Genomic DNA, 14,797 nt, shown 5'->3' with positions numbered 1-14,797 from the left:
AAAAAAATTTCACTACATAAAACTCTCATGTGGGAAAAGTAGAAATTTTTCATTAGACATAAATACTGGAGCAACCGAATTATCTGGAGACATCTATCGACACAATTGTATTAATAAAAACATGTTTTATATAATCATTTACAATTGAGGGATAATAATTTCTTACTTTATTCATTTGACTTTAATGATACGAAAAGTCACCAACGACTATCTTCCCTTCAACCCTTTTATGATTACTGCTGCTTGTATTTTGAGTCAAGATTGTTCAACCAATAAGTTTCATTTTCTCACAATGACACATATTTTTTTATTCTGCAGCATAATTTATCAATATCGCAATACACATAAATCTAGACTATATAATATTTATTAGCATATGTGTAACATTTATAAACGTATAAGTAGTAGTATATTTGAATGATTCGAGATCAGTAAGAAGCTCCGTTGTAATCGCTAAGCATGAAGAATTCTTTAACAGGAAATATCCTCAAGTTATATTCTGAAACCACAATGAAATTCATAGCAAGTAAGAGCGTGTAAGTTTTGGAATGCTAAAATGCATTGGAAATGAACAATGTACCTGACGAAAGTATTTATTACTACATGTTTATTGTATAGAAATTAAAAAATTTCGATTGAAAAAAGTAGATAAACCACTCAAATTGGTTCTTCAGAAATTTATTTAATATACACTTTTACTAACGATAATTAGTTTTAAATAATCATTAAATTCTTTTAAATTTAAAGTTTATTATTATATTAGCTAAACATTTTTACCATTTACACATCGTTGTCAAATTCACCAGGCTTCTTTCTAACAAAACGTTCGTGTTCTTGTGTGGCCCAGGAATAAACAAAATAAGATATAAAAAATGCTAAAACAACATAGTAAATAATTAATATCAGTTGTAAATCATGAATAAATTATATTATAAATAATACTCACGGGGAACAACTCTCAAAACTTGTTCTCTCATTCTACGAATTATATTAGGTACTCCATGAGATATGACCCCACCAAATGCTTTTTGTTCAAATGGACTTAGTCTATAATAGACTATTCCACGAATTTTGGCGAGATTGCCAAATCTCAAGTGATTTCTTACAGCAGTCTGAAATATATGATTAGTGAAATATGTAAAATTAACCAAAAAATAACATTACATAAAATTAAAAATAGAGCTTCGTTAATAGTTGATCGAATTTTGATTGATCCATTTCCAGATAATTTATAAGATCATTTTTATATCAATTTGTGATAAATAAACAAGAATTTATATGAAAAGTTATTTTTTTATTAATTGTTATGTAATATCAGAAAATAAACTCACAAGACGCATTTTTGCTGTTGAAAAATTAACGTTGACCGTATGAATATGTACGAATACCTATACGGGACTGACGTGAAGTTGATCATGTTGTTATTCCCCAAATTTATGAGATTCATTGCTACCAACTTATTTTTGTTTTTGTTAGTGAATTACGTACCGCATAGTTGGCTATCATGTTTGCGCCATATTGTAAGACAACGACCAATAAAATATGACGTATTGCAACGGTTTTAGGAAATATATACACATGTTAGCGCTTAATCAATAAAACAATTAATTTTCTCATAAGTTAAAATAAAAAAAAAACAAAAATTTTCTAAATTTATTCTATGATTAAATTTTTAAATAGAAAGTATAAATTTTTTGTGTAGCTTCATAATTGTTACATAGATAATATTAATAACTTTACTATTGTTGAAAAAATGAAATTTAACGAATAAAAAAAATTTTTTTTATTTTTTTTCTTTGAAAAAATTTGAAATAAATGCATGTATTAATAAATGACATAAAACTATTTTAAGAGGTTAGCTAAAAAAAAGAGTTTTTTCTTTTTTTTTTTTGAATTACATGAATAAATTTATATTGGCCAATAAAAATGTTTTCTACTTTTCAATGGGCTCTGATTCACTATTCCTCCGTACGGCGGCATATCGAACGTCGTTCACATGAACATGAAATTAAAGGGAATATCCGTAAAGGTAATCCACGACGGCGCCCTGAGGAGGCAGAGGAGAAAGAAACGTTCAGACAGTAGTCCGTGTGCGAAGCTTCGTGCAGGAGAGCGATTAAAAGAGAGTTTTGTTTGCTGTGTATTGTAGCCTTTTTGCCTAATTAAGTCAGTAATTAGTTCATCTATCCAGAAAAATCTTGATAAATAAAATTTTTTGTAGTCTATTTTACTAAGTGTTTCGCTGTCAGCTTGTTAAAAAAACTTGAAAACCATACAACCAAAGTTAATGCTTGTAGCAATCATGATTGTACGGGGAAAGTGTCTAAACATCGAGTTAACTCCTGAATGATTGGAATAGTGTGTTATAAAGACTTTTAAGACATAAAAAGAGTGTGACAGTGAAGTGTATTTGAAGGAAATTGAAGTTATTCAGACGAAAAAGATAATTTTCTCTTGTGCTGCGTAGCTTGTTGGCGTCATCGTGGCTGCCATCGTCGACGTTCTCGTCGTGCATCATCGCGTGCACACGAGTCATGGTGTCCAAGGTAGACGCCAATAATATTGAGAGCACAAGATTCAGCCGGGCTGCTATCAATACAAAAAACATAATGAGTGAGAAACATACAACACGCGGTTGTAACGCTGGTGCTGATAGTGATTTTGAGTTCGGAGCCCCACCAGAAGCACCTGTCTTCGAACCAACAGCCGAGGAGTTCCTGGATCCACTTGCATACATTGCTAAAATACGTCCCATCGCTGAAAAATCTGGCATATGCAAGATTAAACCGCCTCCTGTGAGTGTCTTTTTATGTTAAAACACTTCTTCAAACATGTTCAGACATGTATCAAATCTTTCGGGTATCCTTTGTCCCTTTCAAATTTTCCGTTACTTGTCCAAAAATTTTTAAAATCGTCCCTCGATATCTTGTTTTAGAAAAACAGTTAAAATATGATAAAAACAATATTTTCAAGTAAAATTATTAATAAAGGGAAAAACAGGGTAAATTAAGTAAAACAGACATCGCGTTGGTACGTGACAATAGAAAGGAAAGTGGGGGTAATACGAGGTGAGAGAAAGACCGACAAGAAACAAATGTTGTATAATGCTATTAATCCTCAACAATCATTCATGCAATTGACATTTTTTTTGATTTTTTCGTTATTTTTAGGTTAAAGATAAAATTTGAAATAATTTCTTATTTGTGGATTATTATTTTGTATAACGGTACTATTTAGAACAAGTACAGCACACCCGCACGGCCTTTCGAGTTTTCATGATAAAATGGCCGGGAGGACAATTTTAACAATGTCAGGGAAGGGCATCATTTACTATTTTTCTTCAGAAATATTCATTGGTTTGGTCTTCTTCCTTTATTGCCTCTCTGTTGATTTTTCACTTTGGTATATAGGTAATAGGCAGTGTAACAAGTAAATAAAAAATATCCCACCAAAGTAAATTGGAATTATTGAATCAAATTCGATATCAAAGCCTTAAGTATTCAAGATGTCATTAATTATTTTAACTTACTTGGTAAATGTAAATATGATTATATTCAATAGATTTAGAGTCGATAAAATTTTCTAAATGAGCTTAAAGTAGATAGAAAATTTTTCAACTTTAAGAAAGTAGTTCAAATAATATAATTCTTTGATTAGAATAATGTGTTGTCGGAAAATGGAAAACTTGTTTACATTTTGTTGTTAATCAAAGATATAAATCTTTTAAATTTCGTATTATCTAGATAAATATGAGCTATACTAAGCATTAATATAAAAGGACTAAAACTCCCATGACAGGGAAATTTTCTTGCATCTCTCTCGCTTACGGGTCGATAAAGACAATTTATGATCCCCTCCTTTTTCTCATCCATTATGATGTGTGACGCAATCTAAACAATTTTTATTAATTCTAAAATATCTAAATCAATCGTTAATGTATCATTTTCGGATAAAATTTTTAAAATAATCTTTACTTACAAATATATTAGATTTTAAACGATGAAAATGGTAGGATTGTTTATTCGTAGTTACTGAGTTTTCATGAATTGGCAGTTACAAGTATAACAACATCAACAACAACAACAAAAGTATCTGCAATAGTTGTAGATAATAACACTTGCAAGTTATTCATTGAAACAGTTTGTAAATATGGAATTTCATTGGAATTATATTTTTTAATCAAAAAACTGGACTTACATAAAAGAATATCTTCTTTTATCTAAATAAACAAATTATATAAACTTTTGTAAAGAATCTCAAATATCATTATTTTCATCAAAATTTTTTTAACAGTACTTAAAGAATATTAATAAAGCTATTCCCAATTTTTCAATTAGTTTTTCTCAATGTGAGAATACATTTTCTTAGATATTCAAAATTTTATTTAATTATCGTATAAATTATATTAATTTCAATAGTTCCGATTTCGAATAAAGTAATTGATTTTTATAATTAGGTTGTTAAGAATTTATCCTTTCATCTATTATTTATGATGTAAAAATATCTCAACTTTAAAACTCTATAAATATTTATTATGTTTACAATTTAATTTAATTTTATAAAATAAAGTGAATAAAAATTTCATTAACTATTTCTTATAAAATAAACCCTCTTTTTGATGAAAAATTATCATTAGTAATTAGAGACCATTTTTTGCGAGATATTGATGATGAAAAGGAAACTTTGGGACGCCATTACACGGAATGATGTAATAAAGAGGATTCGTTTCCAATAGAAACTATGCATGATTTATTACTAGTATATTTTATTTTTTAACAATAAATATGTTTGTTAGTTTTTTTACAGTTGACAGCTCATAAAAATATAGTGAAAATTCAACAAGTTGAGTTATGAAGTTACTCAGTAAATATGTCGAATAACTTTGAGAAGCTTTGTTAAAAGATCATCAAATAATGTCTTGTTCATCATTTAATTTATTGTGACGTTTATTCTTTTATTTTTTAATGTGAATGGCATTGATTCGCGTCCTTTACTGTATTGAAGAAAATACGTATCGATTGTACAACTTTTAAACCTCACAAGAGAGTGCAAAAATTGGCAGATGGTAAGCGATTGAACTCTGGGAAAAAACAGAATTGAAGGAAAATAAAGGTGTTACATGAAATAAAAATAGAAGCAGAAACTAATGTTTAATTAATCATTCAAAAATATCTGTTCTTCAAATATGTACTTGATATCTAGAAATAATATTTTTAGTAGGCATAAAAAAAAATTATTATTTCAAAATATAGTTTATTATTGAGTAAATTAAAGATAACATTCGTTTATAATACTAGATTAAGGTATTAAGAGACTAAATCAATTATGATTGATAAAGCATCAATTAATACGCGTTTTCTTAGAGTGATTTAAATAATATTCTAAATCCATTCAAAAACATACAAAACTAGAAACTATATTCATCATTTTTTCTTTCACAGAACTGGCAACCACCATTTGCTGTAGACGTTGACAAATTTAAATTCGTGCCGAGAATACAGAGGCTAAATGAACTTGAGGCTAAAACAAGGATTAAATTAAACTTTTTGGACCAAATTGCTAAGTTTTGGGAATTGCAAGGATCTTCATTGAAAATTCCTTTAGTTGAAAAGAAAGCTCTAGATCTCTATTCATTACATAAAATAGTTAGTGAAGAAGGTAAAAATGAATTTTTTTTTGAACCATCAAAAACTTAATCGTAAGAATATTATTTTGAAAAAACTATTAACATGAATTATTTTCAATATTTAGGAGGTATTGAAACTGTCAGAAGAGAACGACGATGGGCAAAAATTGCAAACAAACTCGGTTATCCCTCCGGAAAAAGTGTCGGCAGTATTTTAAAAAATCATTATGAAAGAATTTTATATCCATTTGACGTATTTAAACAAGGCAAAACATTGGGAGATATTGTAAGTTTTTAAATATTTTTTTTTATCAGTTTATTTAATTTGATTAATTTTAATGCATAATTGTTTACAAAAATTAGAAAATAGAAGCTCCAGAAAACGAAGTAAATGAGAAGAAAGATCGTGACTATAAACCACATGGAATTATATCCAGACAACAGATAAAGCCACCAACAGCAAAATTTTCTCGACGATCGAAGAGGTTTGCGGGTCAAGATGACAAGCAGGATGTGGCTGTTAAGCAGGAAGATTGTAAAGACGAATGTGATTCTGACAACGAGTGTAAAGATGATATTAAATTAGAACTTGATGGAGATAAGGATTCAAAAGAACTTAAAAAACTTCAATTTTATGGCCCAGGTCCAAAGATGGCTGGATTCAATACCAAAGATGGAAAAAAGTCCAACAAAACTCGTGGGATTAAATACACCTATGATTATGATCCATTGGCAAAATATATATGTCACAACTGTGGAAGAGGAGATATGGAAGAAAGCATGTTACTTTGTGATGGATGTGATGACAGCTATCATACGTTTTGTTTATTACCTCCATTGACCGAAATCCCAAAAGGTGATTGGCGATGTCCAAAATGCGTTGCTGAAGAGGTATCCAAACCTATGGAGGCTTTTGGCTTTGAACAAGCACAACGAGAGTATACTCTTCAACAATTTGGAGAGATGGCTGATCAATTTAAAAGTGATTACTTTAATATGCCAGTCCATATGGTACCGACATCACTTGTAGAGAAGGAATTTTGGAGGATAGTTTCCTCGATTGATGAAGATGTTACTGTCGAGTACGGTGCCGATCTTCATACGATGGATCATGGTTCAGGATTTCCTACAAAGACCAGCGTTAATCTATTTACTTGTGACCAAGAATATGCTGAATCAGCTTGGAATCTCAATAATCTTCCAGTTCTTCAGGGAAGTGTGCTAGGTCATATCAATGCAGATATCAGTGGGATGAAAGTGCCCTGGATGTACGTTGGCATGTGTTTTGCTACATTTTGTTGGCACAACGAAGATCATTGGAGTTATTCCATTAACTACTTACATTGGGGCGAACCTAAAACTTGGTATGGAGTTCCTGGCTCTGAAGCTGAGAAATTTGAACAATCAATGAAGTCTGCTGCTCCTGAACTATTCCATAGCCAGCCAGACTTACTTCATCAATTGGTTACAATAATGAATCCAACAATTTTGACTAATGAAGGTATAAAATAATTTCAGATTTTGATATTTAAATGTATAGGTTGTTTAATAGGTTATTGATTAAATTTCAGGTGTACCAGTATTTAGAACGGATCAGCACGCGGGTGAATTTGTTGTCACGTTTCCTCGAGCTTATCACGCAGGTTTCAATCAAGGCTATAATTTTGCTGAAGCTGTAAACTTTGCTCCTGCTGACTGGGTATATACTTATGAAAAATTCAATCAAAACTCTGATATTTTTAATATTAATATTTTCTACTTGAGAGGAAAACAAAAAATTCAATATTTCTTGACTTATTTATTCATCTATTTTGTTTAATATATTCATTAATACGATTAATTATTTTCCAGTTAAAAATCGGGAGAGAATGTATTGCACATTATTCGAATCTGCGTCGATTTTGTGTATTTTCCCATGACGAATTAGTTTGCAAAATGTCATCGGATCCAGATTCTTTAGATATTGGTATAGCTGCAGCAACATACCAGGATATGTTGCAGATGGTTGATGATGAAAAGAAACTTCGAAAAAATTTACTAGAATGGGTAAGTATTAAAACAATTACTCCAAAATATTAATTTCTAAATTTATTGAAATCTCCAAGTCCATTGTAAATAGAATGAAATAGTCTATACATAACATTTTTACAAATACAAATTCAATTTTTTAAAATTTAAAACATACTAAATTATAAACAATGATAACATGAATTTCCTTTCATATTAAATTTATGTTTTTAAGTTTTGTTAAATGTATCATATAGCACGAGGGATTGATATTGAGTATAAATTTGATATAGTTTGATTGGTTACTTACACACACATATAAATCGCTATAATTACGATGCTGATTGGTTGTTGGTGGCTTGCAACTAGCAACAGCCTCAAATCAAACAGTCGACGCGCGCACAAACACATAAAATGACTGTAGAGTCCGCGTGTGTGCTATGTATCCAATATATCTATGAACTTGTCTGACTAGTTGAGACTTGCTTGCCCACGTTACAAGTAATAAAAAAATGTTTCTCGGTTAATGTGCGCGCGTTATTAATTTACTCGGCGGTTATTTCTTGCATTATCATTAAGGTTGTTTCAAATAACCGGCTAAAAGACGTCTTCCTCGTGTTACCGCGTCGACCTTGAGTCATTTTAGCTTATTGTGTATGCATTTAAGTTGATTATATAACAAAATTCAGTAAGAAAACGGGTGAGTTGAAGAGTCATGTTAAGGTTATGTTGTTAAAACGCCACACATTCGTGTTTGTGTAAACGAAAAACGTTTTTACAATCATTTCTATTTATTTTCTTACCTTGTTTTGCTTAAAAATAATTGATTTAATATTTAGATCTGTATTTAAGTGTTTAATATGATAGATTAACCTCAAAATCATTTGAATAATTGATTAGTAAATTTTGTTACAGCTGGACATTCTTCCCCGGTCAAATTTGTCTGCTAATTTTCTTTTGTTCTCTATTTGTTGTTTTTTTTTTTTGTTAATTCTATTTGAAATAGGCAACAAATTTATTTCAACAGTTGGAAAACATTAAAATAATAATAATAATATGTTAATGAAGTGTAGAAGTAAATCAAGATTTTTTTTTTTAACCTTAAAGCTACAGTTCAAACGTATGAGGTATACAATTGATGTCTTCATAAATGTGCAAACAAGGACATAAGAATAGTCTCTTTGTATAAATATCAATCAATAACCATCTTTTCTGTACTCTCTCTAATTTTAAATTCATTTATTAGAATATATTGAATGTGTTGATATTTTCAATAAATTTCTCATCAACACAAATTTCACGTTACAAGCAAATAAAAATTTTAACCTGTATAAATATTTTTATTCGACATATTATCAATCTAAAATAAATATATATTATTAATATATTAATAATATAAATGAGTATAAAAGTTTTAACAATAAACAAAAATATTTTTTGGTTATAGGGTGTTACCGAAGCAGAACGTGAGGCTTTTGAGTTATTGCCAGATGACGAAAGACAGTGTGAGACATGTAAAACAACATGTTTCCTTAGTGCGGTGACCTGTTCATGTCAGAGTAATCAATTGGTGTGTTTGAGGCATTTTAGGGATCTTTGCAATTGTCCTCCGGAGAAGCACACTCTTCGTTATCGATATACACTTGATGAACTACCCATAATGTTGCAAAAACTTAAACTCAAGGCTGAGTCTTTTGACTCATGGGTAACAAAAGTAAAGGAAGCGATGGATCCTAAGGCAGAAAAAATAGAATTAAGTGAACTTAAAGAATTACTAAGTGAAGCGGAATGCAAAAAGTTTCCTGACAGTCAACTCTTGACAGCTCTTACAACTGCAGTTCAAGATGCAGAGAAGTGTGCTAGTGTCGCTCAACAATTGTTAAATAACAAACAACGTACAAGAACTCGACAGTCTGTTGATACTAAATATAAATTGACTATTGAAGAGTTGACACTATTTTATAAAGAAATAACTAATCTCTGCTGTGAGCTAAAAGAATCTGATGGTGTAAAATATATTTTAGATCAAGTATTACAGTTTCAGAAAGATGCAGAGGAATTAGAATCTAAATGTGACGACTGTGATGTAGCGAAATTAGAAAAATGCATTGATTTTGGTGATTCTATTTGCATTGAACTACCACAATTGACAAGATTGAAACAAAAATTGAGTCAAATCCAATGGCTTGATGAGGTAAAATCGATGTTAGATGAATCTAAATCTGTAACTCGTGAAGATTTAGCTAAATTAATTGAAAAAGGAATGTCAATACCACCTCACATAAGTATAGAAACGATGTTATCAAAGCTTCAACAACTAGTACTAAATATTGATAAGTGGGAAGAAAAAGCTAAAGGATATTTGCAAGCAAAGAATCGACAGAGTATTACTGCCTTTGAAGAATTAATTCAAGAAGCTGATGATATTGATGCATATCTACCAAGTTTAGATAGTCTTCAAGATATTTTAAATAAAGCTAAAAATTGGACAAAAACTGTCGAAGAAATTCAGGCTCGAGATAATTATCCTTATTATGATACTCTAGAAGACCTTACTCGCAAAGGACGAAATATTCCTCTTCATTTAGATGCTCTTCCAATGCTTGAGTCAACATTATCCCAAGCAAAAGTCTGGAAAGATCGAACGGCAAGGACATTTTTGAGAAAAAATTCACATTACACATTGATGGAGGCACTTTCTCCTCGGATCGGAGTTGGACAACCAGGACAGCAGAAAACGAAAAAGAACAAAGGAGATGAGGGTAATGCAGTTTTTGTTTGTGATACAAAACTTGATGATTCTAGTAATTCAGCAAATGTTGTAGCTGCTTTTAAATCAGCTGAAGGTCGGGAAATGGATGCTATGAGAAGTTTAAGAAATAGAAATATAAAAAAAGTAACTTACGAAGACTCGAAGTATTGTGTCTGTAGAAAACCAAGGTTTGGATTGATGCTTCAATGTGAATTGTGTAAAGATTGGTTTCACTCCAATTGTGTACCTCTTCCAAAAACTACGTATAAAGGGAAAGTTCAGCCAGCTAGGGAAACAAAATTTTTATGTCCTTGTTGTCTAAGGTCAAGAAGACCGAGATTAGAAACTATTTTGGCACTTTTAGTTAGTCTTCAAAAAATTCCCATACGATTACCAGAAGGAGAAGCTCTTCAATGTCTCACAGAACGAGCAATGAACTGGCAGGACCGTGCCAGACAAGCTTTAGCAACAGAAGAAGTTTCTACAATTCTCGCCAAACTTTCGGTACTTTCTCAAAAACTTTCAGAAGCTGCAGCTCGTGAAAAAACAGAAAAAATCATCAGCAGTGAACTTAAGAAAGCGGCTAATAATCCAGAATTACATCAGCGTGTACAAGCAATAGCACCATTGAGTGGGGTACATTCAGATGAGAGTGTCCCTAGTACAGCTGTAAGTAATGATTCTAATGTTAACTTAATCGTCAAAATATATCTTTATTTTGAATTAAATAACTTTTTAGATGATAGTCTTTATTTATACTTATTTTTTTAAATGTTCAGGAAGAAGAAGAAGACGATTTAACTGAGGGTGAGGAGCCGTCCTGTAGTACTTTTAATAGTAATGAACATGCTTATTCTTATGGTAAAAACCATTTTGCTTTTACCCATATCAGTTAATAAATTAATCAATCATCAAGATTTACGTTGATTGAGATTCTATAAGATAGAAAAATTTAATTAACTAAATGCCTATCTATCAAGATAAGTAATTGAATAATGCTGTTTCAATAATTTTTCTTTTCATCTAATAGTACATGAAAACGTACTCTAGCTTTTCATTGAGTATAAATGTAATATCTAGTCAATTGAAAATTTTATCTCAATGATAGATTTAAAATAATAGTTATTTGTTCGTATCATTTTAAATGATTATTTATACCTCCAAATATTATTCATTTTTAAATGAGATAGATGAGTATAGTAATTTAATATCATCAAGTCTCAATTTTTAATTAATAATTTATTTCATAAGAATAAGGATAATGTTCATTGTTTTATTGTAGTATCAAAATTACAACGAAAATTACAAACTCAAAACTCCGATACCACCATCGTTTTATCTGCAGCGATGAAAATTAAACTGGAGGAATTAATGATGGAAGGAGATCTTCTAGAAGTGGCACTTGATGAAACTCAGCATATTTGGAGAATCCTTAGCCATACTAACAGCCCTTCCACCGTTCGCAACTATGCAGCTTTCGAAGAAGTTCAAGCCAATTTCAATGCTGATACAAAAGATCCTAAAAAAAGAGGTAGAAAAAGGAAGTCAGACGAATTTGAAGTCGTCAAAAATGTCAGTCGACCGAAAGTTGATGAAAAAGTCATCATGAAGAAGAAAGGATTGATTAATAAGGACAAAAAAATCATTCCATCTCAAGGACAATTAAAACGTGGGCCAAGAAAGGTTAGTATTATTTTTATTTTTAAATAGAGATTTTCAGTGACAAACAAAGTTGAATTTCAATTTTAGATCAAGCGAAAAGAAGGGGACGAAGTTCCGAAAAAAAAAGGAGGCAATAGAAAAAAAACTAAACAGGATACATCTGATGAAGAAGATGATTGTGCTGCAGATAATTGTCTCCGGCCGAACGGTAAATTATTTTTCCATTTTATATAATAATTTTCAGTTATTAAATGTAACAATTAATTATATTTTACATAATACTTAAAGCTGAAGAGCAATTTTTTCTTACGACAATTCTACAAATTCATAGTTTTTGATCGTAAAAATTATAATCATTACTGTTAGTTGGAAGTAATTTAACATAAAAATTATTTTTAATTATAATATAAATTTATTTTGCTTGCTTGTTTATTTATTCATTATTATTTTTTTTTTATAATGAAGGACGTGAAGTTGATTGGGTACAGTGTGATGGTGGATGCAACGGATGGTTCCATATGCACTGCGTCGGCCTGGATAGAACAGAAATTGCTGAGGAAGATGACTACATTTGCAGTAATTGCAAGGACGTGGATCAAAATACAACGGTACGAAAAGTCAGATAATTATCATCTTTTCGTAAACCGTGTATTAGAAATTTCATTTAGTTGCCGCGATATGTCAGTTATTATTTGATTTTATTTTTATTTTTAAATTGAGTTTCGACTCGCATGAAGGCTGGTGCTATTTTGAATCCTATTCTCTCTATTTTCACTCATAAAAACTATTTTTTTGCCTCGTTATCATTTTTACACTTGATAATCAATTCATAACTAAATTCATTTACATTTATGTCGAAATATTCTTATTCATATTTATTCACTTTGTATAAACGAAGCCATACAGTTATTTTGTATTCTTATTTTAATTTTTTCACTTTTTTGTCTTCCGTAGATTAGAACAGATATATTGAAGTTTAAATAATAAAAAAAAAAATTTACTTCAATCTTCAGATAAAGATCGTAATTACTCTTCTTATGTTTGAATATATTTAATTATCAAGTATTTTTAATATGCACTTGACGATGTGTTATTTCTAGATATATATTCTTTATGTACAGAACTTGCGTAACATTCATTTTTAAGTATAACATTTGCTTCATTAAGTTGTAAATTCACAAGAAATAATTTTTAAACTCAAATACTTGATAATAATACGAATTATTAATATTTTCTTAAATTAAAGTATAGAAAATAATACTTATTATTTTCTTTCTACAGTAATAAATATTTTGAGTTTAAAAGTTGATTTAATTTTATTATTGACACATGAGAAAAAATTGCTCGGAGCTTATTTAATTGAAATTTAACGATTATACTATATATCATTTTCTTACACTAAATGTAAAACGTATAAGTTAAATGTGAATAGAAAGGCAAATTTATTAGGCTTGGATGCACTTCTATCCCTTTCTTAGTCCCAGGGTTACCTGAGCGGGGACAATGATGATCAGGACATTGAGGAAATCGATTCCTACGAGCGGACTTATTAACTTCCTTCAAATAAAGCACCGCACAATAATTCTAGAAGACAGACAAACAGCGTCGAATGCAAGAAAATCATCTCTGGTCCTCAAATTCATCCGTGAAATATTATTTTCCTTTTTCATTGATATTAATTATAAATATTAAATTATGTCTATAAAATATATTTATATTCCCTTCATGTCAATTGCGGTGCATGTAGATAGACTGAAAGAGAGATGTATTTAAAAAATAATAAGTAAAACTACGTAAATGTAAAATGTGACTATAAAATATGGAGTGTTTTTATGGCTGATAAAAACAAAGTAATTTTGCACTGATGGATAAAAAGCGTAATCATATCTACTTGGCCTTTCCAAAATAAAATAAATCATTCATTCAAATGACCATACCACGTATGAATAAATGTTTTTGTTTTTTAATTTTTGTTAAATCAAATAATTTGAGTTATAATGACATTAGACTCTTTTTGTTCGTACAGTTTCTAAATAAAATGACGAAAAACATTTGTAAGAAATAATTATATCTCTCTGTAACAAATATAATTTTTATTAAATAAGAAATAACATAATAATTATTGATAGAGCATGTAAATATGATGATGAAGTACTTTATTCATTTACGAATAATTATAATGAATTTTTCCTTAGTTAACGAAAATGTCGTTTGAAAAGTTTTGCATTTGATATAAACGCTGTAAAAATTATCTGCTCTTTATTATTTTTATTTTAATAATTGTTCTTTTGTTCTTTTTAATTTTACAAATAATAATTTAATATTATTTCGTATATTAAGAATAAGAGAATATGTAGCGTTTATTTACGTATTGTATAAAAAAATAAAAAAGAGTTTTATTCTAGAATAAAAAAATATTACATCTTAAAAAAACAATAAAAAATTAATAATTATTATAAGTGGTAAATAATTAGTTCACGTATTTTTATCACGTGAATAAGACACTCTTTGTACAATTATTCATTGTTACTGATGATGATTAATAATGTCCTTATAAATCTTTAAGAAACTTGATAAACAAAAGAAAAATTTACAAACAAAATGTATGTTAATTAAATTTAAGACGATAGCACAGTATGTTTTAAATATAAATATATACGTTTTTTTTTATTTAAAACAGGCTGTGAAAAAGATATATAATATCAATAATGACAACAATAATAATAAAGATAGAGTCCAAAAGTAATTTA

The 14,797-nt window shown here is 29.5% G+C and overlaps 2 protein-coding genes across 7 annotated transcripts; one reads left to right on the top strand and one right to left on the bottom strand.

The window, feature by feature from the left end:
* Window positions 1–349: 349 nt before the first annotated feature.
* On the bottom strand, window positions 350–1,433 carry UQCR-Q (Ubiquinol-cytochrome c reductase ubiquinone-binding protein). 2 transcript variants are annotated; one of them, XM_035080321.1, is made up of 4 exons: window positions 1,332–1,433; window positions 947–1,112; window positions 778–875; window positions 350–499 (listed from the first exon to the last, which is right to left on the bottom strand). In XM_035080321.1, the coding sequence occupies exons 1-3, from the start codon at window positions 1,338–1,340 to the stop codon at window positions 781–783; spliced, it is 270 nt and encodes an 89-aa protein (XP_034936212.1). In that variant the 5' UTR covers window positions 1,341–1,433; the 3' UTR covers window positions 350–499; window positions 778–780. The 2 variants fall into 2 exon arrangements, with proteins under 2 accessions (XP_034936212.1, XP_034936211.1); XM_035080320.1 differs by lacking the exon at window positions 350–499 and having other exon boundaries at window positions 663–875.
* A 614-nt stretch (window positions 1,434–2,047) lies between these two features.
* Kdm5 (Lysine demethylase 5) lies at window positions 2,048–14,018 on the top strand. Of its 5 annotated transcripts, XM_035080311.1 has the most exons (13): window positions 2,048–2,795; window positions 5,442–5,658; window positions 5,752–5,912; window positions 5,990–6,191; window positions 6,270–7,127; window positions 7,198–7,325; window positions 7,478–7,672; window positions 9,081–11,054; window positions 11,165–11,246; window positions 11,668–12,068; window positions 12,135–12,255; window positions 12,513–12,655; window positions 13,526–14,018. In XM_035080311.1, the coding sequence occupies exons 1-13, from the start codon at window positions 2,535–2,537 to the stop codon at window positions 13,598–13,600; spliced, it is 4,818 nt and encodes a 1,605-aa protein (XP_034936202.1). In that variant the 5' UTR covers window positions 2,048–2,534; the 3' UTR covers window positions 13,601–14,018. The 5 variants fall into 5 exon arrangements, with proteins under 5 accessions (XP_034936202.1, XP_034936203.1, XP_034936200.1 ...); XM_035080312.1 differs by having other exon boundaries at window positions 5,990–7,127; window positions 11,165–11,192; window positions 11,731–12,068; XM_035080309.1 differs by having other exon boundaries at window positions 5,990–7,127; window positions 11,165–11,192.
* The last annotated feature ends 779 nt before the right edge of the window (window positions 14,019–14,797 follow it).

This window comes from Chelonus insularis, unplaced genomic scaffold (genome assembly GCF_013357705.1).
Source record: "Chelonus insularis isolate UGA/USDA-ARS -01 unplaced genomic scaffold, ASM1335770v1 contig_270_pilon, whole genome shotgun sequence".
Lineage (NCBI taxonomy): Eukaryota > Metazoa > Arthropoda > Insecta > Hymenoptera > Braconidae > Chelonus > Chelonus insularis.
The sequence above is the reverse complement of the archived record's forward strand: the minus strand, read 5'-3'. Positions and strand labels throughout refer to the sequence as shown.

What these genes read in the sequence shown, in the direction of transcription:
- UQCR-Q (XM_035080321.1), bottom strand. An exon ending in AGTTTTGAGAGTTGTTCCCC is followed by an intron (nt 876 to 946) that starts GTGAGTATTATT and finishes ATGTTGTTTTAG; the next exon opens with CATTTTTTATATCTTATTTT.
- Kdm5 (XM_035080308.1), top strand. Translation starts at nt 2,535, where the DNA reads ATGGTGTCCAAGGTAGACGCCAATAATATTGAGAGCACAAGATTCAGC. An exon ending in GAAAAAATTTACTAGAATGG is followed by an intron (nt 7,673 to 9,080) that starts GTAAGTATTAAA and finishes TTTTGGTTATAG; the next exon opens with GGTGTTACCGAAGCAGAACG. An exon ending in ACGTGGATCAAAATACAACG is followed by an intron (nt 12,656 to 13,525) that starts GTACGAAAAGTC and finishes TCCCTTTCTTAG; the next exon opens with TCCCAGGGTTACCTGAGCGG.